This window comes from Triticum aestivum, chromosome 6D (genome assembly GCF_018294505.1).
Source record: "Triticum aestivum cultivar Chinese Spring chromosome 6D, IWGSC CS RefSeq v2.1, whole genome shotgun sequence".
NCBI lineage: Eukaryota > Viridiplantae > Streptophyta > Magnoliopsida > Poales > Poaceae > Triticum > Triticum aestivum.
In genome coordinates, this window is record NC_057811.1 from 417,246 (window position 1) to 442,458 (window position 25,213).

General features: G+C 44.8%; 2 protein-coding genes and 1 pseudogene across 2 annotated transcripts; all 3 read right to left on the bottom strand.

Annotated features, from left to right (window-relative positions):
- Positions 1–2,354: 2,354 nt before the first annotated feature.
- Positions 2,355–5,571, bottom strand: LOC123140643 (probable LRR receptor-like serine/threonine-protein kinase At3g47570; annotated as a pseudogene).
- Positions 5,572–20,297: 14,726 nt separating this feature from the next.
- Positions 20,298–22,038, bottom strand: LOC123140645 (uncharacterized). Its single transcript, XM_044559931.1, has 4 exons — positions 21,949–22,038; positions 21,586–21,858; positions 21,413–21,493; positions 20,298–20,745 (listed from the first exon to the last, which is right to left on the bottom strand). The coding sequence occupies exons 1-4, from the start codon at positions 22,024–22,026 to the stop codon at positions 20,602–20,604; spliced, it is 576 nt and encodes a 191-aa protein (XP_044415866.1). The 5' UTR covers positions 22,027–22,038; the 3' UTR covers positions 20,298–20,601.
- An 8-nt stretch (positions 22,039–22,046) lies between these two features.
- LOC123140644 (uncharacterized) lies at positions 22,047–23,934 on the bottom strand. The gene is made up of 2 exons (XM_044559929.1): positions 22,529–23,934; positions 22,047–22,439 (listed from the first exon to the last, which is right to left on the bottom strand). Exon 1 carries the CDS (start codon positions 23,917–23,919, stop codon positions 22,864–22,866), a length of 1,056 nt encoding a protein of 351 aa, XP_044415864.1. The 5' UTR covers positions 23,920–23,934; the 3' UTR covers positions 22,047–22,439; positions 22,529–22,863.
- Between the last annotated feature and the right edge of the window lie 1,279 nt (positions 23,935–25,213).

Here is a 25,213-nt window from a genome sequence, read left to right on the forward strand (position 1 = left end):
CGGCTCTATCTCCGCAAAGGCTTGAATAAGACTCCATATGAGATACTCACCATATTCGTCCGGAAGATGATATTGAAGGTAATAGAGACATCTGGGTCGATGTGCAGACGCCTCCAGTTCTACCATTATGTGATTTTCTCAACCATATTTATGTCTTCGATATTGTTTATTCAAAATTAGTTGACAACTAATTTCTATTGACAGCTTATTTCCATTCAAGCAAACATGTCCGGCGCTTGGTAGACAGGACCGCCCACTGTCCCGGGGCTGAACTAAACTGCGAGGAGATAAGTCATTATGTTTCATGGCTTGAGGATCTTGATGCTGTCAAGAGAAATAATTTTCCTGAATTTGAAAATCTTAGTACTCAAAACGTGCGACCAATAGTGATCGTATTGAACTACGGTCAGATCTTAGTCCTGAACTTAATCTCAAAGAGTGATTTGCTTTTGTAGTGTTATGAACGCTTATAATATCATGACCATGTTAAACTCGATGATATCTTTGCTTCTGGTACGAGTGAATGTTTCTTCTTTAAGCTAGTGTTGGTGGTGATTAGATAGCGGTAATGACTATGATGATTAAATAGTGGTAATGACGACTATGATGTTTTTTAGCTAGCTAGTATACTGTTGTTGGTGATTATATGATGCAAGAGTTTTTATATTAATATGATGATGATGATGATGATGAGTTATTATATCATTTATGAAAGAAACCGCAGATTAGTTTCAACTGGATGGATCCTAGCTAAGTGATCAAGTATACCGGATCACTAATTAGCTAGGATCCACATGCATCCAGTCAAAACTAATCTGCTGTACTTTCACCTAATGATTTAACAACTCATTATAATGTAAAACAATCACTAAATTAAATTGAAAACACAAAATTAGAGAAAAATAAAAAATAAAACCAAAACACCCCCAAAACATTTAGTACCGGTTGGTGTTACCAACCGTTACTAATGTTCTACACGCACCCGGGCCTAGCTCGTGCCACGTGGTGGCACGTTAGCGCCGGTTCGTGCCAAACCGGTACTAAAGGGAGGGGGGACCTTTAGTCCCCACCCTTTAGTGCCGGTTACATAACCGGCACTAAAGGCCATTACGAACCGGGACTAAAGCCCGGTTCTGCACTAGCGATGAAATCCTCTCAATAATAAAGGCACACCTTTTGAAGAATCCCAACATGGGCGTGAGTTCATGTGAAAACATGTTTGTCAATATTTTTATTCAATTGAAAGGTGAGCAAGAGAGAGTCGATGCATTGACTGGAACAGCAAACCTAGGCAAATCTCACTGCCAATTAATGAAAGTGGACTAAGTGCAAGAAAAGAAAAGGTAATTGTACTGAGGAATGCTTTGACCTAGAAGCTCCTTAAATTTTTTCTTCATATTTGTAATAATTAATATATAAATGTATCCTTGTATCCATGTTTTTAGAAAATTGGCGTATCGGGCGTATCCCCGTATCGCGTATCCGACACGTATCCAAGTATCCGTGCAACATAGATAGGGAATGCTTGGCGGCCGACGTATTTAGTCGATTATTTTAGCTATCTTTGCCTGGGGGAAAATCATTTTGGTCTTGGAAATCAGCTGCAATTCAATAGTTGCGGATTCGTGGAAGTTGTTGCTTAGATTTCGATATTATATTACTTATGTTGCGTGCCATGTTCTAGGGCGGTGCTCTGCCCTCAAATCTAAAGCACCACAAATGCATTTCATAGGCAACCAATCGGGAAGGAAACTCCTCCTGCCCCCTCTTCTCCGCCTTCTCCACCAAGGCGGCTCACGCTCTACAGATCAACCAAAGCGAGCTATCATTTCTGATTATCTTTTGGACAAATTGATTTATTTTTCTGAGAATCAGATTTTGGGTAGGCTGCTTGTGCACCAAATTCTAGTATCTGCACATGGAAAGTGTATACTCTGCTAACAAGCAGCCTGACTTTACTACCTCAAGTCTTATTGTACGCAAAAGAAACATATGTTTGTGATTATTCTAGCGTTTTTAATCTGATCCGAAGCATTTTGTTTTAGATATAAACAAATAAAATTGGATCTTTCTGCTTGCAAAAGCGATTATAAGAAAAAATAGAAAAAAAAATGAAACTCTCTGCAACTTATGGTTTACTGAAGCATGGAGAAATAATGTTACCTCCATGTGTACAGTTTTGATAATGGGAAAACAATTACACTGCTTGATTTATGAATCTACTATTATTGCACAACACCATGGTTCTGTATTTATTGGATACAGTTGTAAAGCAACATACATAGCTCTAAGAACATACATGGTTCTATTAATAATTTTTTTAGTATGCATGATCATGTCTTGTGCCAGCCTGTTTATGCAACGCTGCTCTGAATTTCTTGAGTCGAGGCTTCTGGTTCTGCTCCATGCTCCCCTACGAACTTGAGGTATACATCTCTGATTGCGTGCATCTCCGATGTTGCATCACTTGTCAATGCTCGGTCACGAGGATGTTGCTTTGAGCAGGATATGCCAAGTCTCAAGACTAAAACCAATAACTCCTGAATTCTAATAATTGTAGTATTATTGTGTGGTCCGCTGTGCAACCACATTGTCGGGTCAACTATCTCCATGGTTCTATCTGGAAGAGCATCCTCGACAAACTTATGCAGACCCAATGAATCTCCGAACGTGCCTTCTGTTGGGCTTCTTCCCGTAAACATCTCAAGAAGCAATATGCCAAGGCTATAAATATCACCAGCTGTAGAGACTGCGGAGCCTTCTCCATACTCTGCAATTATGCAAAGTCTTGTGGTTAGCATGCCATACTCGAGTGAAAAGTAATAATAAAATTAGAAGAGTTTTAGTCACCTGGAGCAACATAGCCTATGGAACCTCTAAGTCCAGTTGAGCCATATGAAGTTTGCATCGCCTCACTTGTATTTTCTTGAAGGATCCTTGATATGCCAAAGTCTCCAACCCGGGCGCTCATGTCTTCAGCAAGAAGAATGTTGCTTGGCTTAAGATCACAGTGGATTACCAAGGGCTGACAGTAGTTGTGCAAATATTCTACTGCGTCCACAATATCGACAGCAATATCAAGCCTCTGGGCAAGGCCGAGCGTGTTGTTTGTAGTGGGATCTTCAGATGGTTGATGAAGCCAGCTATCCAAGTTACCATTGGGCATGAATTCAAAAACCAATGCCTTGAACTCTTGACCTTGCTGGTTGATGCTAGAACAAGAAGTAATGATCTTAATGAGACAACGGTGTCGTATCCTTCTCATAGCCTCACATTCAGCCTCAAAACTCTTTGAATACCTAGATTGACCAAGGTTAAACACCTTGACAGCCAATGTTCTTTCTTCATTGTCCAAAACACACTTATAAACCGCACCATAACTTCCTCTCCCAAGCAAGTTGACTTCTGAAAATCCGTTAGTTCCCCTCAGTAATGCATGATAGGGGATTCTCTCGTACCGGTCATCTACAATTGAATTTCGTGCCAATATCTTCTGGCTTGGTTTGAGTTTCTTGCACAATATCCAAAGAAGAAGAATAACTGATAGAGAGAACACGATTACTCCAAAGGTTGCTAGAGAAATTACAAGAGACTTTGACATCCTTTTATTGTTCTTCCTTGTGGAGCATGGAGCCAGGTGAAGTTGAGATGTACCACCACACAAATTCACATTGCCAGCAACTGCTAAGTAAGTGATGTTTCTGAAAACACCTTCGTTTGGCACCTCGCCTTGCAAATTATTGAAGGATATATCCAATTTGTTCAATGATATCAAATTCTGTAGTACTAATGGGATTGTCCCTGACAAGTTGTTATGTGCTAGGTACAATTCCTGCAAGCTTCCTATGCTACCAAGGGCCTTAGGAATATTACCAGAGAACTTATTCATGTCCAGGTTCAATATACTGAGCCCCTTTATATTTGTCAGTGACCGAGGTATGCTTCCCTCAAAGAAATTGTTGTCTAAGAATATCTGTTCCAACACTATGCAATTCTGAATACTATCAGGTACCTTTCCGGACAACTGGTTTCCTGATAGACTCAGTTGGTTAAGGTTTCCCAAGTTACCAACTTCATTAGGGAGGGGTCCAGAAAGGGAATTGTATGACAAGTCCAAATACCAGGATAGGCTAATTAATTGGAAAATCTCTTTTGGTATTGAACCGTTAAGATGGTAATTCTTCGACAAATCAAGTGCATAGAGATTTTTCAAATCCCCCAGGCTTGCTGGAATTGGCCCCTCCAAGTTTGCATTACGTGCAGCAAGCGTATTTAACTTCGTAAGGTTCCCTAGCGACGATGGTATGAGGCCAGACAAGCTAGTATTGTACAATAATAGCTCAATCAAATTCTCTAGCTTACCAATGCCCTCTGGAATCACTCCAGATATGGAATTGACCGCTATCCCAAGTGTTTCCAGACCAACCAGATAATCCCTGAGATCATATTGCTACTTAAGCTTAAGGTCTGCAGAGTCGTTGAGAGGTTCACAATTGTACCCGGTAGTTGTCCTCCAAAAGAATTGAAGTTCAATGACAGTCGCAGTAGTTGGCTGCAGTTTGCCAGAGAAGTAATGAATTCCCACCCCTTGTTGTCATTGGCTTCAAGCTTATTGACTGCCAAATTCACTTCTTGAAGAGTGCCCAGCTTCCCCAACATGGGAGGCACGTATCCACTAAAGTTATTCTGCACGAGGCTAAGTCTTACAAGGGAAGACATGTTGGATATTGAAGAAGGGATGGTCCCCGTAAAGTGATTACCACCCGCGCCAAGATATCTCAACTTGGGGAACTTGCTTCCTATATCATCCGGAATGCTTCCGGAGAACATGTTTTGCCCTACATCAAATGTTTCCAGCAATGACCAGTTGTAGATAGAAGGTGGGAGCATACCATTGAGGAGGTTGTTGAAGAGACCGAAATATCGCATGCTCTGGATGCTGCCGAGCCCTGGCGGGATTGAGCCCACGAGCTGGTTATCGGCAAGGGACACGGCATGTAGATGGGACAGATTGGCCAATGACGTCGGGATGGGCCCTGTGAAGCTGTTGTTTCTCAGTGTGATCACTTCTAGGGATGTTAGCTTCTCGCCGAGCTCAGCCGGGATGGGTCCGCCAAGCGTGTTGTTGTCCAGTCTCATTTCTATCATGCGGACGCATGCGCTCAGGTTCGCAGGTATTGTGCCGGAGAAGGAGTTCGTGTCCAAGTAGAGCCACCGCAGGCGACGGAGACGGCCAAGGCTAGCCGGAATGACCCCATGGAACGAGTTGGATCTCAGGTTGAGCATCCGCAGGAATGTGAGGTTCCCGATGGCGGGTGAGAGTGGTCCGACAAGGCCGGTGCCATCCAATGTCAGAGCCACCACCCGCATTGGCCTCCGCTGGCTACACACCACGCCTTGCCAGCTGCAGAAGCCCACGCTGCTGTTCCAGGAAGCCAGCGAGCCGCCATGGCTGACCTGCGCTTTGAAAGCAAGCAGTGCGGGCTTGTCACTAGCGGTCGGCGTGGAGGTCATGAGTATGGCTAGAAATGACCACACGAAGCTAATGGCGATGGCCCTCATGGCGATGACATGCTACTCTTGGGTTGGTTGCTAGATTAGCAGTTACCTGTTCCATATATACTTGCTTACCTGGTCGGTCGTTCATGCTTCCTTGCCGTGTGCGTGCTGCAACTGGTGTGCTAATATTCCAGCAATGTCTACATCACTATTTTTCGTTTCTCAGAAATGATGTACATTACTAGCTAGATCCGAAACCTTAGCTGCAGATATCTCCAGAGGCGTCACCATTAATTAATTCGTTCATAACCTATACGGCATACCAACTGGAGATGACTATCAAAATTGTGCAGAGAGTTTTCTAGGGAGAATTTCGACCACCGTATATACTTGCTTACCTTGCCGTGTGCGTGCTTCAAGTGCTGTGCTAATATTCCAACAAATGTCTACATCGCTATTTATGTCCCTTCACTTTCATTGTTGGATCATTGCTGGAATATTGGCACAGCACTTGCATCACGGCATTGCGAATTGGCGATGACCATAGAAATTATGCAGAGTATTCCACGGAGAATGTCGACCACCCCTTCGTCAGCAAAGGCTTTGAACATCCTGGTATGTATTGTTAGTCAAATAAACCAAATCAGGTTGCGTGCGTTCACGGGGGGTTAGTGCCTGCATGCGTTTGTGTTCATGGACCTGTTCGTTCAGGTACGTGCAGGCTAGCTGCATGCATGGAGGCTTGGCCGGGTCTTGTGGAGGAGCCAGTGGCTTGCCAACAGGAAGAGGTGCGTTGAGTCCTGCGGATCATGCGAGGGAAGTCCGGCGTAGAGTTCACGCGCGCGTGTGAGTAAGTCGCTGGACTCGGTTGTTCAGCGTTGAGTGGTCTGGGCTATAAAATTGCCATGTAATCCCTTGTGTGTTTTGGTTAAGCCAAGTGAATACAGAGAAAGAAAAAGGCGCCGGCGATCGTCGCCCCGGGGGTGGGGTGGGGGCCGTCCATCGCCGCGGGTGTTCGACGCCCGCCAGATCTGGCGAGCCCAGACCTGGCCGCCACCACAGCCACGAGCACGAGCCTCCCCGTGAAGCCCGCTGCGCAGCCACCAAGCCTTCGCTGCCCCTCCGCGCCTCTGCGCCCCTCACCAGCGCAAAGCACCGCGAACACCCCCGCACCAACAGCCTCCGAGCAGGATGAAGAAGAGCCCCGCCCGAGACCGGCGGCGGCGAGGGAGGGAAGGGACAAGGGGAGTTTTTTCCTTGGTGACCATATTACGGAGCTGCCCCCCCCCCCCCCACACACACACACACACACGCACGGGAGTGATGCGGGGAGGGGTAGCTCCGTAATATCGTTTTAATAGTACTAACATGGTCGCCCCCGCTCGGGCGACTCGGGCGGGATCGCAACCCTAGCCGCCAGGGGCTCCCCGTCCTTCCATCCCTCCCTTCGCCTCGGCCTAGGGCGGCGATGGTGGCGGGTGCGGCGGCCGGCCCTGCTTCGGGCAGCGGCCTTGGCTGTGTTGGGCGGCGGTGGCCGGGTCTGCGGCGACAGACCTTCTGACCTCGGATCGGCGGTGGCGGCAATGGAGGGTCTGGTGGTTGGGTCGGCGCCATGCGCGATTTGCCCTCCAGACAGATCTGATCTTGCCTGTGCGGCCTGCTCGATGTGCGGCGGCTCAGATTGGCGGCGACCCGTGCACACGATGCTTGATGGAGGTTCTTCGAGCGGATCCGGGTGAAAACCTCGTTCTCGGCTTGATGCCAAGACCGGCATTGGCGGCACTCTTTTGTGTCATTACCTTCTTGAGGGCATCGCCGTGGAGAAGCTCCAGACCTCTATCCGCTACCTTCGAGGGAAATCCTAGATCAGTAGATCGGATGACGGCGACATGTTGGTGTCTCTTCCTCCTTGGGGGCGTCATTCTTGAAGGTGTACACGGGATCGAGGGACCAGTGGGCGGCTTTTTTGGTGGAGCAGTGCTTCATCCTACACATTGATGACGACGGATCTTGGCGGCGTGGCGCAGTGGAGACTCGGCGCCCGATGCGCGGTGATGGACTCGCGCAGGAGGAGGTAGTTGTTTGGCGTCATGGTGGCGTCGATGGCGGAGTGACGTGACAAGGTAGAAGCCTCAATATTTGCTCTGAAGATGGACCTGTGGAAGATGGCGGCGACGACACATGTGAGTGTGTCAGACCAGTTTATGCCCCAGACCCGGTATGTGGCTCGGTTGGGGCTTCTGACTTTTGATAATAGGCTTAGGTGAGTGGTCTGGGTATTTGGCCCAGCTAGCACTCATTCATCATATGGATAGGAGTAGTGGCATATTTCGCCAAGATGGCGGATTCAGGCATATAGTTGTAATACTTTGTAAGGTCTTCGAGAATAATCAATAAAGTGACTGCATGTGCATGCATCTCCCAGATGCAGAGGCCAAGGGTCATCCTTCTTTTCTAAAAAAAATAGTATTAATATGTTTTAAGTGTATTCATATGTTTTCTCCATCTTATAAAACCGGCCCACAGAATTCATATCTTGTAAAACACTTTTTTGTATCCCTTTTTTCTTCTCAATTTTCTTAACTCATCATTTTCCCTGTTGATACGCATAGCTTGCGCTGAAATCTTGAGCTGAAATCTTGAGCTTTGGCTTCTTAATCTTTGCCATCTTGGTCCGACGGAGTTCGACGCAGACAACGCGGCGTAAAAGCTTGAGCACATTGCTATGGCCGTCCATCGGTAGTAATTTTCCGTCTTCAAATGCAAGCAACGTGACTTTCATGTGATCCATGCTAGTGGTGTTGGCGGTGAAAACTCCACGAAAGCCACGTGGCCAATCCCCATGAAGGACTTCCACGCTGATCGTTTCCTCCACAGAGTTGACGATGTGGGCGAATGCCAGCTCTAGCGTGCTGAGCTTGCTGGTGGCCCCTTCATGGTACATCATGTATGATTTAGGGGACAGACTATAGATCAGTCAAGTGAAATAAAATTTGTGTCAATCGACTAACCAAATTTTATTTCAGTCGATTTGCTGCCCAGAGATCGATCCCCTGGGTGGGACACATGCATGCACACCCAACCGGCTAATCTAGTTAAGCACCGGCCATTAGCACATATTAATCACAAGCAAAACACCCGTCACAACCATTATCCGAACAACAACACGATGTGTTATATGCAACGCAATTGTTAGTGGATACAATACATGCATGCACATATATCATTTTTACGATGTGTTATACGCAACCAAAAAAACATAAAATAGTGAAACGATATCGGTATTGCCTCTAAAGAAAGAAAATGTAATAAAATAAAAAAAACAAAATCAAAATAATGAAGTTTTCTATGTAAGAATGAAACCCTTTGAGAAGAAAGAAAAAAACTAAAACAAAATCAAAATAGTAAAGGTTTCTAGGGAATAATGAACCCCTTTAAGAAAAAAAAAAGGAAAAGAGGAAAATTTTGCACACAAGTTTGCCTGAAATTGCACTTTTAGTAATATGCAAGCAACGAACATATAATATTGCAATTTCGCACTCTACTACAATTTACACACATGTTGTATAGTACTTGCGTGTATAGTTATTTAAACACAAAAAGTATAATATTTTCTAAAAAATAATGAAGTAGTGCATTAGTACCACCCTTTAAGAAGAAAGCAACGAAAAACTAAATCATGATCAAATTTGCACATAATTTACACATAAGTTGCACTCTTTATAGCTATGCAAGAACTAACATATACTAGTAGAATTTACATAAAAAATAAGTTTCAAATAAGAAATGAATTAGTGGCATATATTGGTATTACCCTCAAATAAGAGAGAAGTGAAATAAAAACTTAAAACTAAAATTTCGTCAAGATTAGTACAAAAATTGTACTTTTTATAATATGTAGGAAGAAACATACAATGGTGAAATTTCCAGACACTAATATAATGTATACATGTAGTACTTGTGTGCATATATTTACACACACTCAACATCCAAAAAACACATAAAGAAAAAAGAAAAATCATCAAAAAAGAAAATAAAACTAGAATAAAAAATAAAGCAAAAATACCCACAAAAGAAAGAATGAACATGTTGCACTGGTATTACCATTTAAGAACAAAGAAAATGGGAAAAAGAATCTATAATAAACTCTGACAAAATTTGCACGAAATATACATAAAAATTGCGCTTTTAAATAATATGCAATAATAAGCATACAAAAGTGGAACTTTTGCAAAAACAAAATCTAAGAACAAATGAATCATTTGTTTTAACCTTAAAGTAGAATGAAATGAAGTAAAGACAAAAAATATCAAAATAATATTTTTTTTCTGAAATTGGATGAATTAGTGGTGTTCTATTTCCTTTAAGAAGAGAGAAAATTAAAAAAAAAACTGGGGAACAACTTTGCACCGAAGTTGCACTTTATCATAATATGCAAAAATAATCATATAATCATGAAATTTGGTCGCATATTATATAGTGTTTGTATGTATATAATGAAACTCAGCCGAAAACCAACAAAAATAAAAAACTAACAACAAGAAAAAAGAAAAACACAACCCAGAAGAACAAAAACGATCCCAAGAAGCAATTCGACTGACCCAAAACAGGGGTCAATCGATTTCACACAGCCCAACCCAACAACAGAATTAAAGAGAAGAAAATGAAAACACCACACATTTCAAAGCACATCCAACAAAAAGAAAATCAACTGACCACAAAATGATGATTTAGATGCACCCTGGTTTCTTTAACAGAGCGCTAGAGAGCTTAAATATTTGGCCTCGGATTGGACGACACCTTTCACCTTCAGATCAACCTCAACATAGGTTGGATCGACAGATAGCAAAACAGCTCGAGTGGGGCCTGTTAGTGCAAGATACGGACCCTATATGCATGCACATCACATATATATAAGGTTAGCCGACAAATAAGCAGGCCAAATAGTATTGTCGCAGAAGGAAGTAGGCGGCCACGGGGGATGTGCACAAACCTGCTTGGTGATTCTTTGGCAGTTGTCTCTTTCGCGATGGAAGATGATATTACGGTTGTGGTCCACTATGTCGCGGGCGGCGACCATGCCGTACACGTCGAGTGGCCACTGTAGGCCCCCTATTATCACCTCGACTTTGATCGAAAAGATCTGCAGAGTATCCTGCTCATGGACGAAGGCGTCGTGGCTACCGTCGGTGAAACACATGGGAGTGATAGACGCTGCAAACAACGATCACAGTGCACGTAACAAAGTCAGCGACAGAAAAGAATGATTAAAACCGTAAAGGTAGCAATTAGGAGAGGCGTGAAAGGATCCAAGGCTTCATGCTGGCTTACTCGTGTCCTGGTAGGAGCCGCATTTCTTGGCGAACATGTCGTTCCAGAAAGCACGATAGAGACGAGTTTTGTGGGCGTTCACGTCGGTGCGCGACTCCTAAGGTTCCGTCTCCATCTCTTTTTGCCGGCGAGCCAAGTATGCCGTCTGCGCCTCCTCGCCACACTTCTCCGCCGGCGCCTCAGCCTTGGTCGTCGTGGCCGCGCTGATATCGTCGTCAAAAAGCAAGCCCATATCCGACTGCGCCCATGGATGGATGGATTGATCGATCAGCTGTCACGTGCACAAACCGATCGTAAAAAACCCAGCCTCGACGCTCGATCGATCTCCTCTGGGTTGGAATATATATAGCGAGCCCGTGATTGTATTTGGACACAAACTTATCACCTCTAGCTTCTCGACAGTTGCTCAAAACCTGCAAGATCAACTCTATTTAAGCTTATGGATAGGAAGGGGTAATGAGGTGGAGTTGCAGTAAGCACTAAGCAAACATGGTGGCTAACTTACGCAAATAAGAGTGAGAAGAGAAGCAACGAAATGATCGTGAAGCTAGAAGTGATCATGAACTGATCCTGAAACTACTTACGTTCAAACATAACCCAAACCGTGTTCACTTCCCGGACTCCACCGAAAAGAGACCATCACGGTTACACACGCGGTTGATGCATTTTAATTGAGTCAAGTGTTAAGTTCTCTACAACCGGATATTAACAAATTCTCATCTGCCACATAACCGCACGCACCGCTCTCGAAAGTTTATACCCTGCAGGGGTGTCCCAACTTAGCCATCACAAGTGTAAGGGCATATTTATCCCTTAGGTGTTTTGGTGATTGATGACAATGCTTTTGCGGACTAATCGTGTGCCTTGAGTTTCTCAGACGGTTCATCGCAAGGCACAAGACGGTTTGGTGCCCATCGAAGACTATTGAAGACGGCGTTTTTTTACGTTTCTTTTTGGTGGATTTGAGTCGTAGGAAAGCCGTACTATTAAGAGGGGTCCGCGTCGGAAAGGTTTGGGTGGAATCATCACGTACACGTCTTCTTCCTTGTCTCCACCTTTCCCCTGCACTTTGGAGCATCCCCCGTTTATCCTCTATGCGATTGTCCTGGCTGCTGGTGCTGAGCTTGCGGTAGTACTGCTCCCTGGAGCGGTAGTACCGCAGGCACCTGCGGTAGTACCGTGCCACGGCGCGGTAGTACCGCAGGAGCCCACGGTAGTACCGCTCCTCCGGAGCCGTAGTACCGTGGCCCCCGGGCCTAGTACCGCTTCTTTGCGGTAGTAGGGGCGGATGTAATTTTTTACATCCGCGCCTCCGCGGTAGTACCGCGCCTTGGGCGTGGTAGTACCGCGCGCGGCCTGGTTCAGCTGCCACGCGGTAGTACCGCTCCCCTGCGGTGGTACCGTGTCGGATTTTTGCATCGTTTTATTTCTAGAGGTAGTAGGCACTGATGTATTTTTATTAATCCGCGCCCTCCCCAGGCTAGGACTTTTCTGCCTTGCGGTAGTACCGCAAGGGGGGCGCGGTAGTACCGCGCTTGCGGAAGTACCGCCCCCAATCAGGCCTGTTCTAGTACCTGCCGTTGCCGCGGTAGTACCGCATGGCACTGCGGTAGTACCGCTTGGTAGGAGCAGTAGTACCGCATGTCGCGGGCTATTTAGGTGGATAACGGTTGGATTTCGTCCACTACTATAAAAGGGGTGTCTTCTTCCTCTAGACACTTACCTCTTCCAACCCTAAGGTCCATTGTTGCTCCAAGTTCCATTTTCGCTCGATCTCACTCCCTAGCCAATCAAACTCGTTGATTTGCTCGGGAGTGGTTGAGAAGGCCCCGATCTACACTTCAACCAAGAGAAATTTGATTCCCCCCACTAATCCCTTGCGGATCTTGTTACTCTTGGGTGTTTGAGCACCCTAGATGGTTGAGGTCACCGCGGAGCCATATTCCATTGTGGTGAAGCTTCGTGGTGTCGTTGGGAGCCTCCAATTAAGTTGTGGAGATTGCCCCAACCTTGTTTGTAAAGGTTCGGTCGCCGCCTCCAATAGCACCTATAGTGGAATCATGGCATCTCGCATTGTGTGAGGGCGTGAGGAGAATACGGTGGCCCTAGTGGCTTCTTGGGGAGCATTGTGCCTCCACACCGCTCCAACGGAGACGTACTTCCCCTCAAAGGGAAGGAACTTCGGTAACACATCCTCGTCTCCACCGGCTCCACTCTTGGTTATCTCGTGCCTTTACTTGTGCAAGCTTAATTGTGTTATATCTCTTGCTTGCTTGTGTGCTTATCATTGTTGCCTCATATAGGTTGCTCACTTAGTTTCATATCTAGACAACCTACTTTGATGCAAAGTTTAAATTGTTAAAGAAAAGCTAAAAATTGTTAGTTGCCTATTCACCCCCCTCTCTAGTCAACTATATCGATCCTTTCAATTGGTATCAGAGCCTCGTCTCTTTATTAAGGACTTTGCCGTCTGAAGAGTGTGAATCCGGGCTCGTCTTCGGCTGACGGGGGAACTACGGTCTCTCGTGAGGAATTCAATGTGGCTTTGGACACATTGAAAACCTCCATGACGACCGAGGTTGAAACCATGTTTAATAAGTTCATTGAAGGGCTTAAACTTTCCACCGCACCTTTGAAAGTGGGTGATCCCGCTAACAAGGTGACGGATGCTACCTCCGACAAAGGGGAAGCTACTAGTGAGAAAGGTCCTTCTTCTAGTGGTAAACATGGCACCGGCATCTTTGCCCATGTGGAACCTCCACCGATTTATGGTGGACCTATTCCATCTACTCATTTGAATCATGCCGGTCCTCCCCCCAAGATAGATAAAAAGGAGGATTTTGATTCTTGGGTCTATCGTTTTAAGCGTCATGTAAATCATGTGAACACTAACCTTTGGAGAATATTTGAAGAAGGTTTTTATCCGCATGAACGAAGCAACTTCACTCCTAGAGAAGCCGTGGGTGATCAATTCAATGAGAATGCTCTCTTCATCATCCAAGAAGCAATCCTTCCCGAAGACCTTCCTCATCTCCGGCCCTACTCCTTGGCCAAAGATGCTTGGCACAAAGTGGTTTCCCTCTATCGGGGAAGTGCAAGCATTCAATGTTCCAACTATGAAGTGGTGCAAGATGAAGCCGATGAGTCTGCAATGAAAGAAGATGAAGAACCTCGTGAGCTTTATCGGAGAGTTACCAAACTCGCGGTCTCTCTCCGAGATCATGGAAGTAAGGACACGGATGACAATTGGATCAAGCGCAAATTCCTCAAGGCAATGATGCCTTACCACAAGGCCATGTCATCCGTCATTCGTCAAAGGCCGGACTTCCACACCTTGTCCTCAAGTGAGGTGTTAGATGAGTTTGTGGCTATGAGCATATTGGACAAGACCGCCGACAATGCGGTTTTTCGCTCTCAAAGAGCCAAGAAGCCCAACCTTGCTTTGAAGGCCAAGGTGTGTGTCGAAGAAGAGGAAGAGGAGGAAGATGAGGAGAGCAACCTTGAAGATACGAAGTATGCCTATCATGAACACATGGCTCTTGCTTCAAGGCAATTTTGGAGCAAGAAGAACTCAAGGCCCAACTTCAACAAGAACAATTCAAGTGGCGCAAGGGGCAAGCAACGAGTAAGGACTTGTTTCAATTGTGGCAATGTGAGCCACTTTGTTGCGGAGTGCCCGTATGAGAAGAGGGAAGACAACGGTGGCAAGCTCATCCGAAAGGACAAGGCCAAGTCTTTCCCCAACAAGAGCAACTTCACCAAGAAGACTCCTCACAAGGCGTTGGTGGTACAAGAAGAGTACAATGAGGATGATGACGATGATGAAGATGGTGAGACGGTTGCCATGGCCTCCGTGGCGATTGCGACGACTCCTCGGGTGTCTCTCTTCGACTCACCAAATGAGAACATCACCGCCAAGTGCCTCATGGACAAAGCCACCAACAAGGTAACCCCCAACATCAAAACTACCATCATTAATCATCCTTCTTCGACGGATAGCATTGATGAACATGTGGGAGCTAATGTGGAGGAGAATGAGTTTGAGACCTTTATGGGTAAACTCAAGGGTAAATCCAAGAAGCACTTCGTTGCTCTCTTGGAACAACTTGGTGAAGCCAATTTCATGATTGAGGTTCATGAAGATACCATCTCTAAGATGGAAGGGCATAGTCGTGACTATGCCGATGAGATTTCGGATCTTTCCAATGCTCTTGAGGAAGAGCGTGGTCTTCGTTTGGCTCTTGAGGAGTCACACAACGATGATCATGCTAAATTAAAGAAAGATCTTGATCATGCTCTTGTTGTTTCTCATGTGCTAAACTCCGAGAAGGCAAAGCTTGGGGTTGATCTTGCTAGACTCCAAGTGGAGTTTGACATTCTCGACAAGGCTCACAAAGTCTTGAAGGGTGTTCATGCTAGCCTCAAGGAGTCTCATGATCAACTCGAAGTAAAGCTAACCAAGGAGAAAGCCACCTTTCCTCATATGGTGTTGATTGATAATGCAAATGCTTCTAACCCTCGTTGTGAGCATATGCATCTTATTGAGGAGAATGCTAAGTTGAAGGAGCAACTTGAGAAAGGCCTCGTGTCATGCATACAAGGCGAGAAGAACCTCAACGACCTTTTGAGCAATCAAAAGGAAGTTGTGGCCAAGGAAGGAATTGGGTTCGCACCCAACCCCAAGAACAAGAAGAAGAATGACAAGACCAAACGACCTCCCCCTCTCAAGCAAACTTTTGTGAAGGAGGGAGAGGGTGCTTCCAAGGAGAAGAAGAACAATGCGAAGGGTGGCGTTGTCAAGAAGGGCAATGCCACCCCTCCCAAAAAGCCGGCGACTTTAACCCTTCTTATGTATTGTGCCGTGCTAGTGATGGGCATGTTTATGCCAAATTTGTTGGTTCTCCTTATGAGTACATTGAATGGTCTATTTGGGTTCCCAAGACCCTTGTTACTAACATCAAAGGACCCATTACAAAATGGGTACCTAAAACCAAGCATTGATCTCTTGTAGGTGTTTGCTTCCGGTGGGGGATCATGGTTGCTCGATAGTGGGGCTACAAATCATATGACCGGAAGCAAGGACTTGGTGGTGGACGTGCACAAGATTCCATCTATGGCCACCAATGTTGAGTGGGGTGATGCCTCATCTTCTAAGGTATTGGGACTCGGCAAGGTTGTCATTTCTCATGAACTCACGATCGAGAAAGTCATGCTTGTCGAGTCCCTTGCATACAATTTACTTTCCGTTCGTCAACTTGCTATCATGGGCTTTGCCACTTTCTTTGATATTGATACCGTGGCCGTCTTTTGGAGCAAGACTATTAAAGTAGCCTTTGTTGGGCATGTCGAGAACGGTCTATATGTGATTAACTTGTCGGAGCGACCCACTAAGACCGCGACAGGCCTAATGGCTAAAGTTGACGTGGGATGGCTTTGGCATCGCCGTTTAGCCCATGTCAATATGAGATATTTGCAAAGTCTTCTCAAGGGGGGCCATGTCCGAGGACTAACAAATGTTAGTTTTGCTAAAGATCGTGCTTGCAGTGCTTGTATCGAAGGGAAGTTACATGAGAAGGCTCACCCTCCCACGACTATCATTTAATCAAAGAGGCCTTTGGAGCTCCTTCACTTGGATCTCTTTGGGCCTCCATCTTTCGATAGTCTTGGGGGTAGGAAGTATTGCTTGGTGATTGTGGATGATTATTCAAGATACACTTGGGTATATTTCTTTAAGTGGAAGAGCGAGACCCAACAAACCGTCATTGACTTTGAAAATGAAGCTCAACGTCAACACAATGCAAAGATCTTGACAATAAGAAGTGACAACGGCACCGAGTTCAAGAATTACACCTTGGATGAGTTTCTTAGCGAGCTCAATATTCCGCACCATACACCCCTCAACAAAATGGTGTTGCGGAGAGGAAGAACCGGACGTTGATGGATGCGGCAAGGACCATGATGGCGGAGTTCAAGTCTCCGTACAAATTTTGGGCCGAAGCCACCAACACCGCATGTCATGCATCCAATCGGCTCTATCTCCGCAAGGGCTTGAACAAGACTCCTTATGAGATACTCAGCGGTAACAAGCCCAACCTCAAGTACTTTCGGGTGTTCGGGTGCAAGTGTTTTATTCTCAAGAAAGGTGTTCGGTTGTCTAAATTTGAGGCTAGAGCTTATGAGGGCATATTTGTTGGTTATGCTACAAACTCTCATGCTTACCGTGTCCTCAATAAGTCCACGGGACTTATTGAGGAGACGTGTAACGTGGAGTTTGATGAGAATAACGGCTCCCAAGTGGAGCAAAGTGGCAGTTGTGATGTAGGTGATGAAATTCCTCCCCAAGCCATAAGAAGAATGGGTGTTGGTTTCATCCTACCCATTGAGGAACCCCTTTTGGCCGAAGGAGAAGGACAATGCTCCACTCAAGTGGAGCCATCACCAACCCAAGGCCCACACGCTTCTGAAGAACAAAGTGAAGGCCCTCAACCTCATGAACAAGACCAAGGGCAAGATCATACTCAAGACGGTGTTGACACACCAAGTGATGCCCACGGTCAAGTCCTCTCCCCCGAGCAAGTTCAAGATCAAGAACAAGCTCAAGACGACGCTCAAGATGATCAAGTTTCCGCTCCTCATTTCTCTCATGAGGAGGAATTGGAGCGTCGTGCCACCAAGGTTGCATCAAAGCTCTCCACCAAAGGTCATCTCATGGAGAATGTGCTTGGAAGCTTGAAAAAGGGGGTAAGCACTCGTAGACAATTGGCAAACTATTGTGAACATCACGCGTTTGTCTCTTGTGTTGAACCCAAAAAGGTCTATGAGGCGCTCGAAGATCCGGATTGGCTTAATGCCATGCATGAAGAACTTAACAACTTCGAGTACAACAAGATGTGGAGATTGGTGCCAAGACCAACGGGGAACCACAATGTCATTGGAACCAAGTGGATTTTCAAGAACAAGCAAGATGCTCATGGAATCATCATCTGGAACAAGGCTCGCTTGGTAGCACAAGGCTGCTCCCAAGTCGAGGGTATCGACTACGGTGAAACCTTTGCTCCCGTTGCTCGTCTTGAGTCCATTCGCATGTTCATTGCTTATACTGCTCATCATAACTTTAAGCTGCAACAAATGGATGTGAAAAGTGCTTTTCTTAATGGTCCTATTAATGAGTTGGTATATGTCAAGCAACCCCCCGGGTTCGAGGATCCCTAATTTCCTGATCATGTGTATCAACTCGATAAGGCACTCTATGGCCTTATACAAGCCCCACGTGCGTGGTATGAGCACCTTACCGAGTTGTTACAAGATCGTGGATTTGAAGTTGGGCTCATCGACCCCACTCTTTTTACTAAGAAGGTCAATGGGGAGTTGTTTGTGTGCCAACTATATGTTGATGACATTATCTTTGGTTCCCCTAACAAAGCTTTCAATGAGGAATTTGCCGCACTAATGACCTCAAAGTTCAAGATGTCTTCCATGGGAGAGTTGAAGTTCTTTCTCGGTTTCGAAGTGAAGCAAAGAAGAGAAGGTACCTTCATCAACCAAGCCAAATATACTCAAGACATGCTCAAGAGATTCAAGCTAAGTGATGTCAAGCCGGCTTCCACTCCAATGCCCACCAAGTGCCAACTTGACATCGATCCCAATGGTAAAGCGGTGGATCAAAAGGTATATCGTTCCATGATTGGATCCTTGCTTTACCTTTGTGCATCTAGAACGGATATCATGTTGAGTGTGGGAATTTGTGCACGGTTTCAAGCCACACCTAAGGAAAGCCACTTTGTGGCGGTCAAGCGAATCTTTCGATATTTGGCTCATACCCCAAACTTTGGCTTATGGTACCCAAGAGGAGTAAACTTCAAGCTTGTAGGATATTCGGATTCCGATTGGGCGGGAGACAAAGTGGATAGGAAGTCCACTTCCGGAGGGTGCCAATTCCTTGGTTGCTCTTTGGTAAGTTGGTCTTCTAAAAAGCAAAGTTGTGTGTCTCTCTCGTCCACCGAAGTGGAGTATGTGGCGGCCGGTAGTTGTTGTGCACAACTCTTATGGATGAGGCAAACTTTAAAGTATTACGGTGTCATTTGTGACAAAGTGCCTATTTGGTGTGACAATGAAAGTGCCATCAAGATTTCCCACCATGTAGATGGCTTGGAGAAGGGGGTGTGGTGCTTCTAGGCGGCTGCGACAGAGAGGAGGCATATGTAGCGTTGGGGGTGCACGGTGGTGCGGTGCCCACCATGCTAGATCAGGATCCATGGCTGGCTGGAGGAGATTGGAGAGGGATGGGGTTGCATGGAGAGGCAAAGTGGTATTCTGCAAATGCCAAGAGCAGAGCGGCGGGATTCTTTTTGTAAATAAAAGTGCCACCGCTGGCCTGGCATGTGCTAGATATAGATCGTATGGTCGAATGTGTGCTTGGACCCCTGCTCCTGCGGATCTCATTAAATAAATGTTGTCTAAATTTGGTTCAATTTGGTTTGGTAATACTTGGCTTCGTTTCCTTGTGATGTACGATGGATAGATGTCCAATCACACGTTGCCCCGCCTCAATAAATAAATCCGTTGCTCGCTCATGGTCCCATGAAATACGTCTTGTGGTGAGGTCAGAGCAGAGCGTTGCTGATGTTATTTTTTTCTTGAAATATTGGTCTCTATTGAAAGTTCACATCCACATTGACAATGGTAGCAAGCAAGTTCAGACTGCACAACGAAACCCTCGGCACACTAAATGCTCAGAACTTTTTGGGTCCGGATCAGGTTATCCACCCCAAACCCTACACTATCTATGGGTGTGTGGATATGGTGATACCAAGAAATGTATGCATTGAAAGTAACAGACAGCGAGGCATCAACCATACCTACCAAGGAGCTTTCGTCAGGATGAGGCAGCATCTCGACATACTTGATGGAGTTGCCAAGGACCGAAATATTGCGAGGATATTTTGGATCGCCACCTCCCATGTCGGGGCTGACTAGCAGTGGCAGGTCTAGGTAGCTGAGCTTGGGGCGTTAGGCAAGCACGTCACACCAATATAAGATGTTTTTGGATATTTCAATATGGACCACATACAAACTCAAATGAGTGAACAAACACACTAAAACACGCCTAAATACATCTGATTCAAAAAAAGTTAGAATATCTTATAATAAAGAAAAGATACCGTCAGGAATGCGTCAAAATCGTCAGGAATGAGAGCTTACCGTCAGGAATTTCCCGTTAGCAACAGCTTGTCAGGAATAATGCGCGTTCCTGACGGGCCCCCCATGATCGACAAACTGTGATGCCTGACGGTGGCACCGTCAGGAAATGCCTTCAGGAATCTGGCCGTCAGGAATGCTCTCTGCTTTCCTGAACGTTACTAGGTCGCCATGAGGAATGAGCACCTCCTAATCATGAAGGCTGGCTATGTCAGGAAAGTGAAACATGGTAGCACAGTGACCCCGTCAGGAATGATTATTTACCCCAAAAAATCAAAATAATATTGAATTAATGAAATTCACAGCCAATTGTGGTACAACAATTAATATTCATGCACAAACAAAGGTCACATAGCCTAGTTTAAGATGGCATCCCATTCATAGCTCACAATATATACCCATTACACAAACCTCCATGTTCACCAGATTCGCGTAATTACCAAAAAGCTCAACTTAACACTAGTTATTAGCCAGACCCAAAGACATACTAGAGTCCTAAATTTCCATCAGTAGTAGCGATTGACAAATAGAAGGGTCCGTGCACATAGTTACCAATACAAGCACTAATTATAACTATGGCATTCCTAAATGATTTTCATGTGTTGGACCAGAACCATGATCATCCATTTGAGTACCAGCATCAACATGCCTTTCATCATCTGAAGAGTCTGTCATTGGAGTACCACCATCTTCTTGGTCTTGGGGTGTTTCATTCATCTGCAAAGTGTTAATGCAATAGATTTCAACATAGTGAAGTAAAACAGCGAACACACACTAAAGCAGAACTTGCACATTTTACAAGTATTAGAACAGGCTATTAATAAAGCAGGAGCAACTGATTGCCATAGATTGATTTTCCTAATCTTCACTACATGCAATTGTATTAGGTGATATATTCTGTCTATCCCATCTGTTTTGTGAAACAGGAAAAAGAAATAGTATTCTCACTTTATACGCTAGTCAAGTGCATGGTCAGTAGATATAAGCACATGAGTAACTGATGTAAACGAGCCAAAAGCCCAAGTTATCTTTCTGAGATCAGATAAAAAATGTGGAAGATATGAAGTGCATCAACATCTTGTGTAATATGAAAAACGCTAACTGGTAATCTGGTATAGTGATCATTAGATCAAATAGAGAGTGAAGTCGTGGTCAGAAGCTTGCACCTATTCAAGCAATTCAGATCTACTGCACAATTTGACATGCAAGAGATTATGTAGCTTCAGTGTCTAATTTAGAACTCGGAGTACATGGAAATGAAACTGCAAGTATAGTCTAAAATTGAACAAGGCTAGTCAATGGTATTATCATAGAACATGGTATTTGTGATTAGAATAGGCTCAAGTTTGTTGCATAGAGGGGTTGAGTGTCATGGTGTACATACCAGATCACCGCCATCCATCAGCTCATCTTGGTAGGCAAGAAGATCTTCGGGTACTTCCCATCCCAGCTTGCCATAAAACCCCTACAGTGCAATAAATGGTGAAATCGATGTGCAAACCATCAACAAGATCCATAATGCAATCAAAGCAAATTTGTGTAAAAGATGAGCAATACCGGTACATGTTTGCTCAGAACAAAATTATTCTTGCAGCGCCTTTTAAGTTGAGCATTTTCCTTCAATAAACAATGGTATGATATGGAGTTTGATGGCCTTGTGTCATTCTCTCTAGCTTTTGCAACGACCACTGCTTTCTTTATAGCACCATCACCTATTGCTAGTCGCCCATGGGGCATGCCACCAATGGAGGAGTACATGATTTCTGGATCGAGATCACGGTCCTTCCAATGTAGTGGATCTGCTGCTTTCAGAGCTGTGTAATATGTGTTCTGAAACAATGCAATAACAATATCTCGCTATTAATTTCAGATTAACAAGTTTTGAAGTTCTGAAGGAAGAGCAAACATGCATGAACTTACAAGACGCTCGTTGACCTTAGTGTTGTTGATGGGGCCACTTTCTCCACTCTCGGTACAATTTTTAACTCCTGCCTTCATGCACTTGTAAGTGTTCATCCTCATCAAAGCTCGTGACACAAACTCCTATGTTACATGAACCCAAATATGTTCCAGTCTTCTCATAGATCTCTGAGCGAAACCTATACCCATTCACATCATAAATTCCATAGGTTTTCACTCTTGTCGGAAACCCATATGACATTTGACGCAATGCATTATGAACACCTGAAGTTGTTTGACACTGCACCAAAATGTTTACTTATATTAGTTTTTGCTTCTATGTAGTTGAAAAAATAGTGAGTGGAATAAGTATGGGGCACATTACATGAGATTTGAACCAGCTGAAAAAGTTAGGGCACTTGTTGCCAAGTATCGAACCATTTAATCTTAGTTCACACTGTTGTTCATCAGTTTGTATGCTTTCTCCCCTACAATGTTTTGTATCAAATTCACTACAAGGACAAAACAGACCTTGGTCATCAAGTTATTCCAAAATAATTATTTATGCTACTGAATTTCTACAAGGACAGAAAACACCTACGTGAAGAAATCATCCATCTCTGGCATGTTAGTCAGAATATACAAGAATGCCACCTTGTATTCTTGTGTTGTGAAATCATAATGACCCATATAGCTCAAGCATCGTCCAGGATGTTGAAACATCTCAAGATCACAAGTGGAATGAAATGATAATCTGCCATCATCATATCTAGGTGGTCGGTTTCTAACTGAGTGCACATCAGATTTAAAATAAAGGGAGAAAAGATTTGTGGCCTCATCAATAAGGAAAGCCTCAGCTATTGATCCCTCGACTCGTGACTTATTACGTACTTTCTTCCTTAGTTTTCCAATACCCCTGAATCAAAGAAAAACAAGCTATGAAGAAATGCATTTGCCAAGTAAACAACTTTTTTTACTTTCATATAAGATATACCTCTCAAATCGATACATCCATGTATTCTGGACAGGGCCTGCTAGCCTGGCTTGGCGAGGTAGATGAATCATTAGGTGTTGCATGGGATTGAAAAACCCAGGAGGGAATATCTTCTCTAATTTGCAAATAATCACCACGATGTTCTTTTCCAGACTTGCTACTATGTCTTTGCTGAGTTGTTTAGCACACAACTGCCTATAGAAAAAGCTAAGCTCGAAAAGACAAATCCAAATGCCTTCAGGAAGAAAACCACGGAAAGCAGCTGGGAGTAAACACTCAATGAATATGTGGTAATCATGACTTTTCAGTCCAAACAATTTCTTATCCTTCAGATTAACCCCTCTTCTGAAGTTGGAAGCATACCCATCAGGAAATAATAGCTTTTTGAACCAATTCAAAATGATGACCTTATGCTTCCCCTCAATGCTGAAAAGTGCCCTTGGCTTATCCCACTTGCCATTTGGCTTTTCGACTAGATTCATCTTAGGACGTTTGCAAATCTTAGCTTGATCTTTCCTCGCTTTGACATTATCTTTTGTTTTATCAGTTATGTCAAAGCATGTGTTCCAAATAGCCTCAGCTACATTCTTCTCATTGTGCATTACATCAATACAATGCCGAAAAACCAATTTGTTGGAGTAAGGCAGATCCCAGAAACAACTAACATGTGTCCAGTTGTGTTCTTTTCCATATGTTTTGGTGTTTCCTACTTGGGCTCTCATTTGGGCTTCTACTTCTTTACCTTTCAAATGCCTAGGTGGTTCATCTAATATTATTGTGTCTTTCCGAAATGCATCAGCCTGGGTTCTAAACTCATGGCCTACCGGAAGAAACCTCCTATGACAATCAAACCAGCAAGCCTTTCCACCATTTTCTAACCAGAATGCTTTGGTATCACTCATACAATCATAACAACAAAATTTTCCATGGGTGCTCCACCCAGCAACCATTCCAAAGGCTGGAAAATCATGGACTGACCATAGATAGGCTGCCTTCATCGGGAAGTTTGCCTTCCCATATGCATCCCACGTTTGAACACCACCCTACAACTCAATCAATTCATCAACCAAAGGTTGCATAAGGACATTGAGTTTTTTTAGGCAAGCCAAAAGCTAACGGCTTTAGGCAGGGTTACATTCAGATAGAGACAGAGCAACTAATTGACTTGGGACACCGGCAATGACTCTGCATCCGCCATTCTTCCTTACCCAAGCGGCCAGCGCATGTGCTAGTTGGTTGCCCTCTTGTTTGGTCGCCGACCAGGAGACGGATTCGAAGAGCCCCATCTGATCTCTGATGTCTTGGACAATGTGGTGCAGTTGTGATTTGTCCACTCCTTCCGCTTTCAGTCGATTCACTATGGTTAGGCAGTCAGATTCAATGATTAGTTTGCCTTGGTACAAGCCTGACAGCTCGCTCATCCCCAATTTAATTGCCTCCGCTTCTGCTTCTTCAGGGCCTGCACTTGCCTTGATCTTCCTACAAACTGACAAGACCACATCTCCCCTGTGATCTCTGACTACCGTTCCAAGACAGGTATCCTCTGATTTGCCGACGAACGACGCATCTGTATTTAGTTTCCAAATTCCGACAGGAGGGGGGTTCCATTTGCAGATCGTCTTTGGAGTATGGGTGGGAGTGTTCAGTTTTTCAGGGAACAGACTACCTTTCCCTCGGTCATCTGTCAGTTCGCACATTGACTGGTGGATCTCTTCCTTGTACCTCTCCAAGAAGTCAACCGATACAGAAACTCTTGCTTTTCCTTCTCCATGTATGCAGTCATCGCGTAGGAACCAAGCTCTCTAGAACAGTAACATTAGCTTCTCCCTTGTGTCTTCATCGCACGTCGCTAAGAGGCATTGGAGCCAGTCCCTTCCTGTGTACCTGAGTTCTTTCTCTGTGGGTAAAGCCCAAACTTTCCTCATCTCACTCCGGAGAGCTTTAGCTTTGGTGCACGCCACCACTGCGTGGAACTCATATTCATCCTCCTGACCACAGATGGTACATGTTGCAATCTTCCCCAAGGTGCGCCTGACTTTATTTTTGATGGTGGCCAGAGAATTTGTTGCGATTCTCCAAGCATTTATCTTTATCTTCTGGGGAATTTTGGACTTCCAAATCAGATCCCAGCTGCTCCTATTATTTGCTGAGCCTAAAGAGCTAGATGCCTGAGGCTTATCCCTCACTTTGATTTCCTCGGCCAGTTTATACGCACTCCTTATAGAGAAAATACCCGTATTTTCATGATGCCAAGCAATGCTGTCCGTAGACCTCCTGGTGGGCAGTTTTATC

What these genes read in the sequence shown, in the direction of transcription:
- LOC123140645 (XM_044559931.1), bottom strand. Translation starts at nt 22,026, where the DNA reads ATGAAGGCAGGAGTTAAAAATTGTACCGAGAGTGGAGAAAGTGGCCCC. An exon ending in TTCTGAGCAAACATGTACCG is followed by an intron (nt 21,494 to 21,585) that starts GTATTGCTCATC and finishes ATTGCACTGTAG; the next exon opens with GGGTTTTATGGCAAGCTGGG. An exon ending in TGATGGATGGCGGTGATCTG is followed by an intron (nt 20,746 to 21,412) that starts GTATGTACACCA and finishes AACACTTTGCAG; the next exon opens with ATGAATGAAACACCCCAAGA.
- LOC123140644 (XM_044559929.1), bottom strand. Translation starts at nt 23,919, where the DNA reads ATGAAGGCAGCCTATCTATGGTCAGTCCATGATTTTCCAGCCTTTGGA.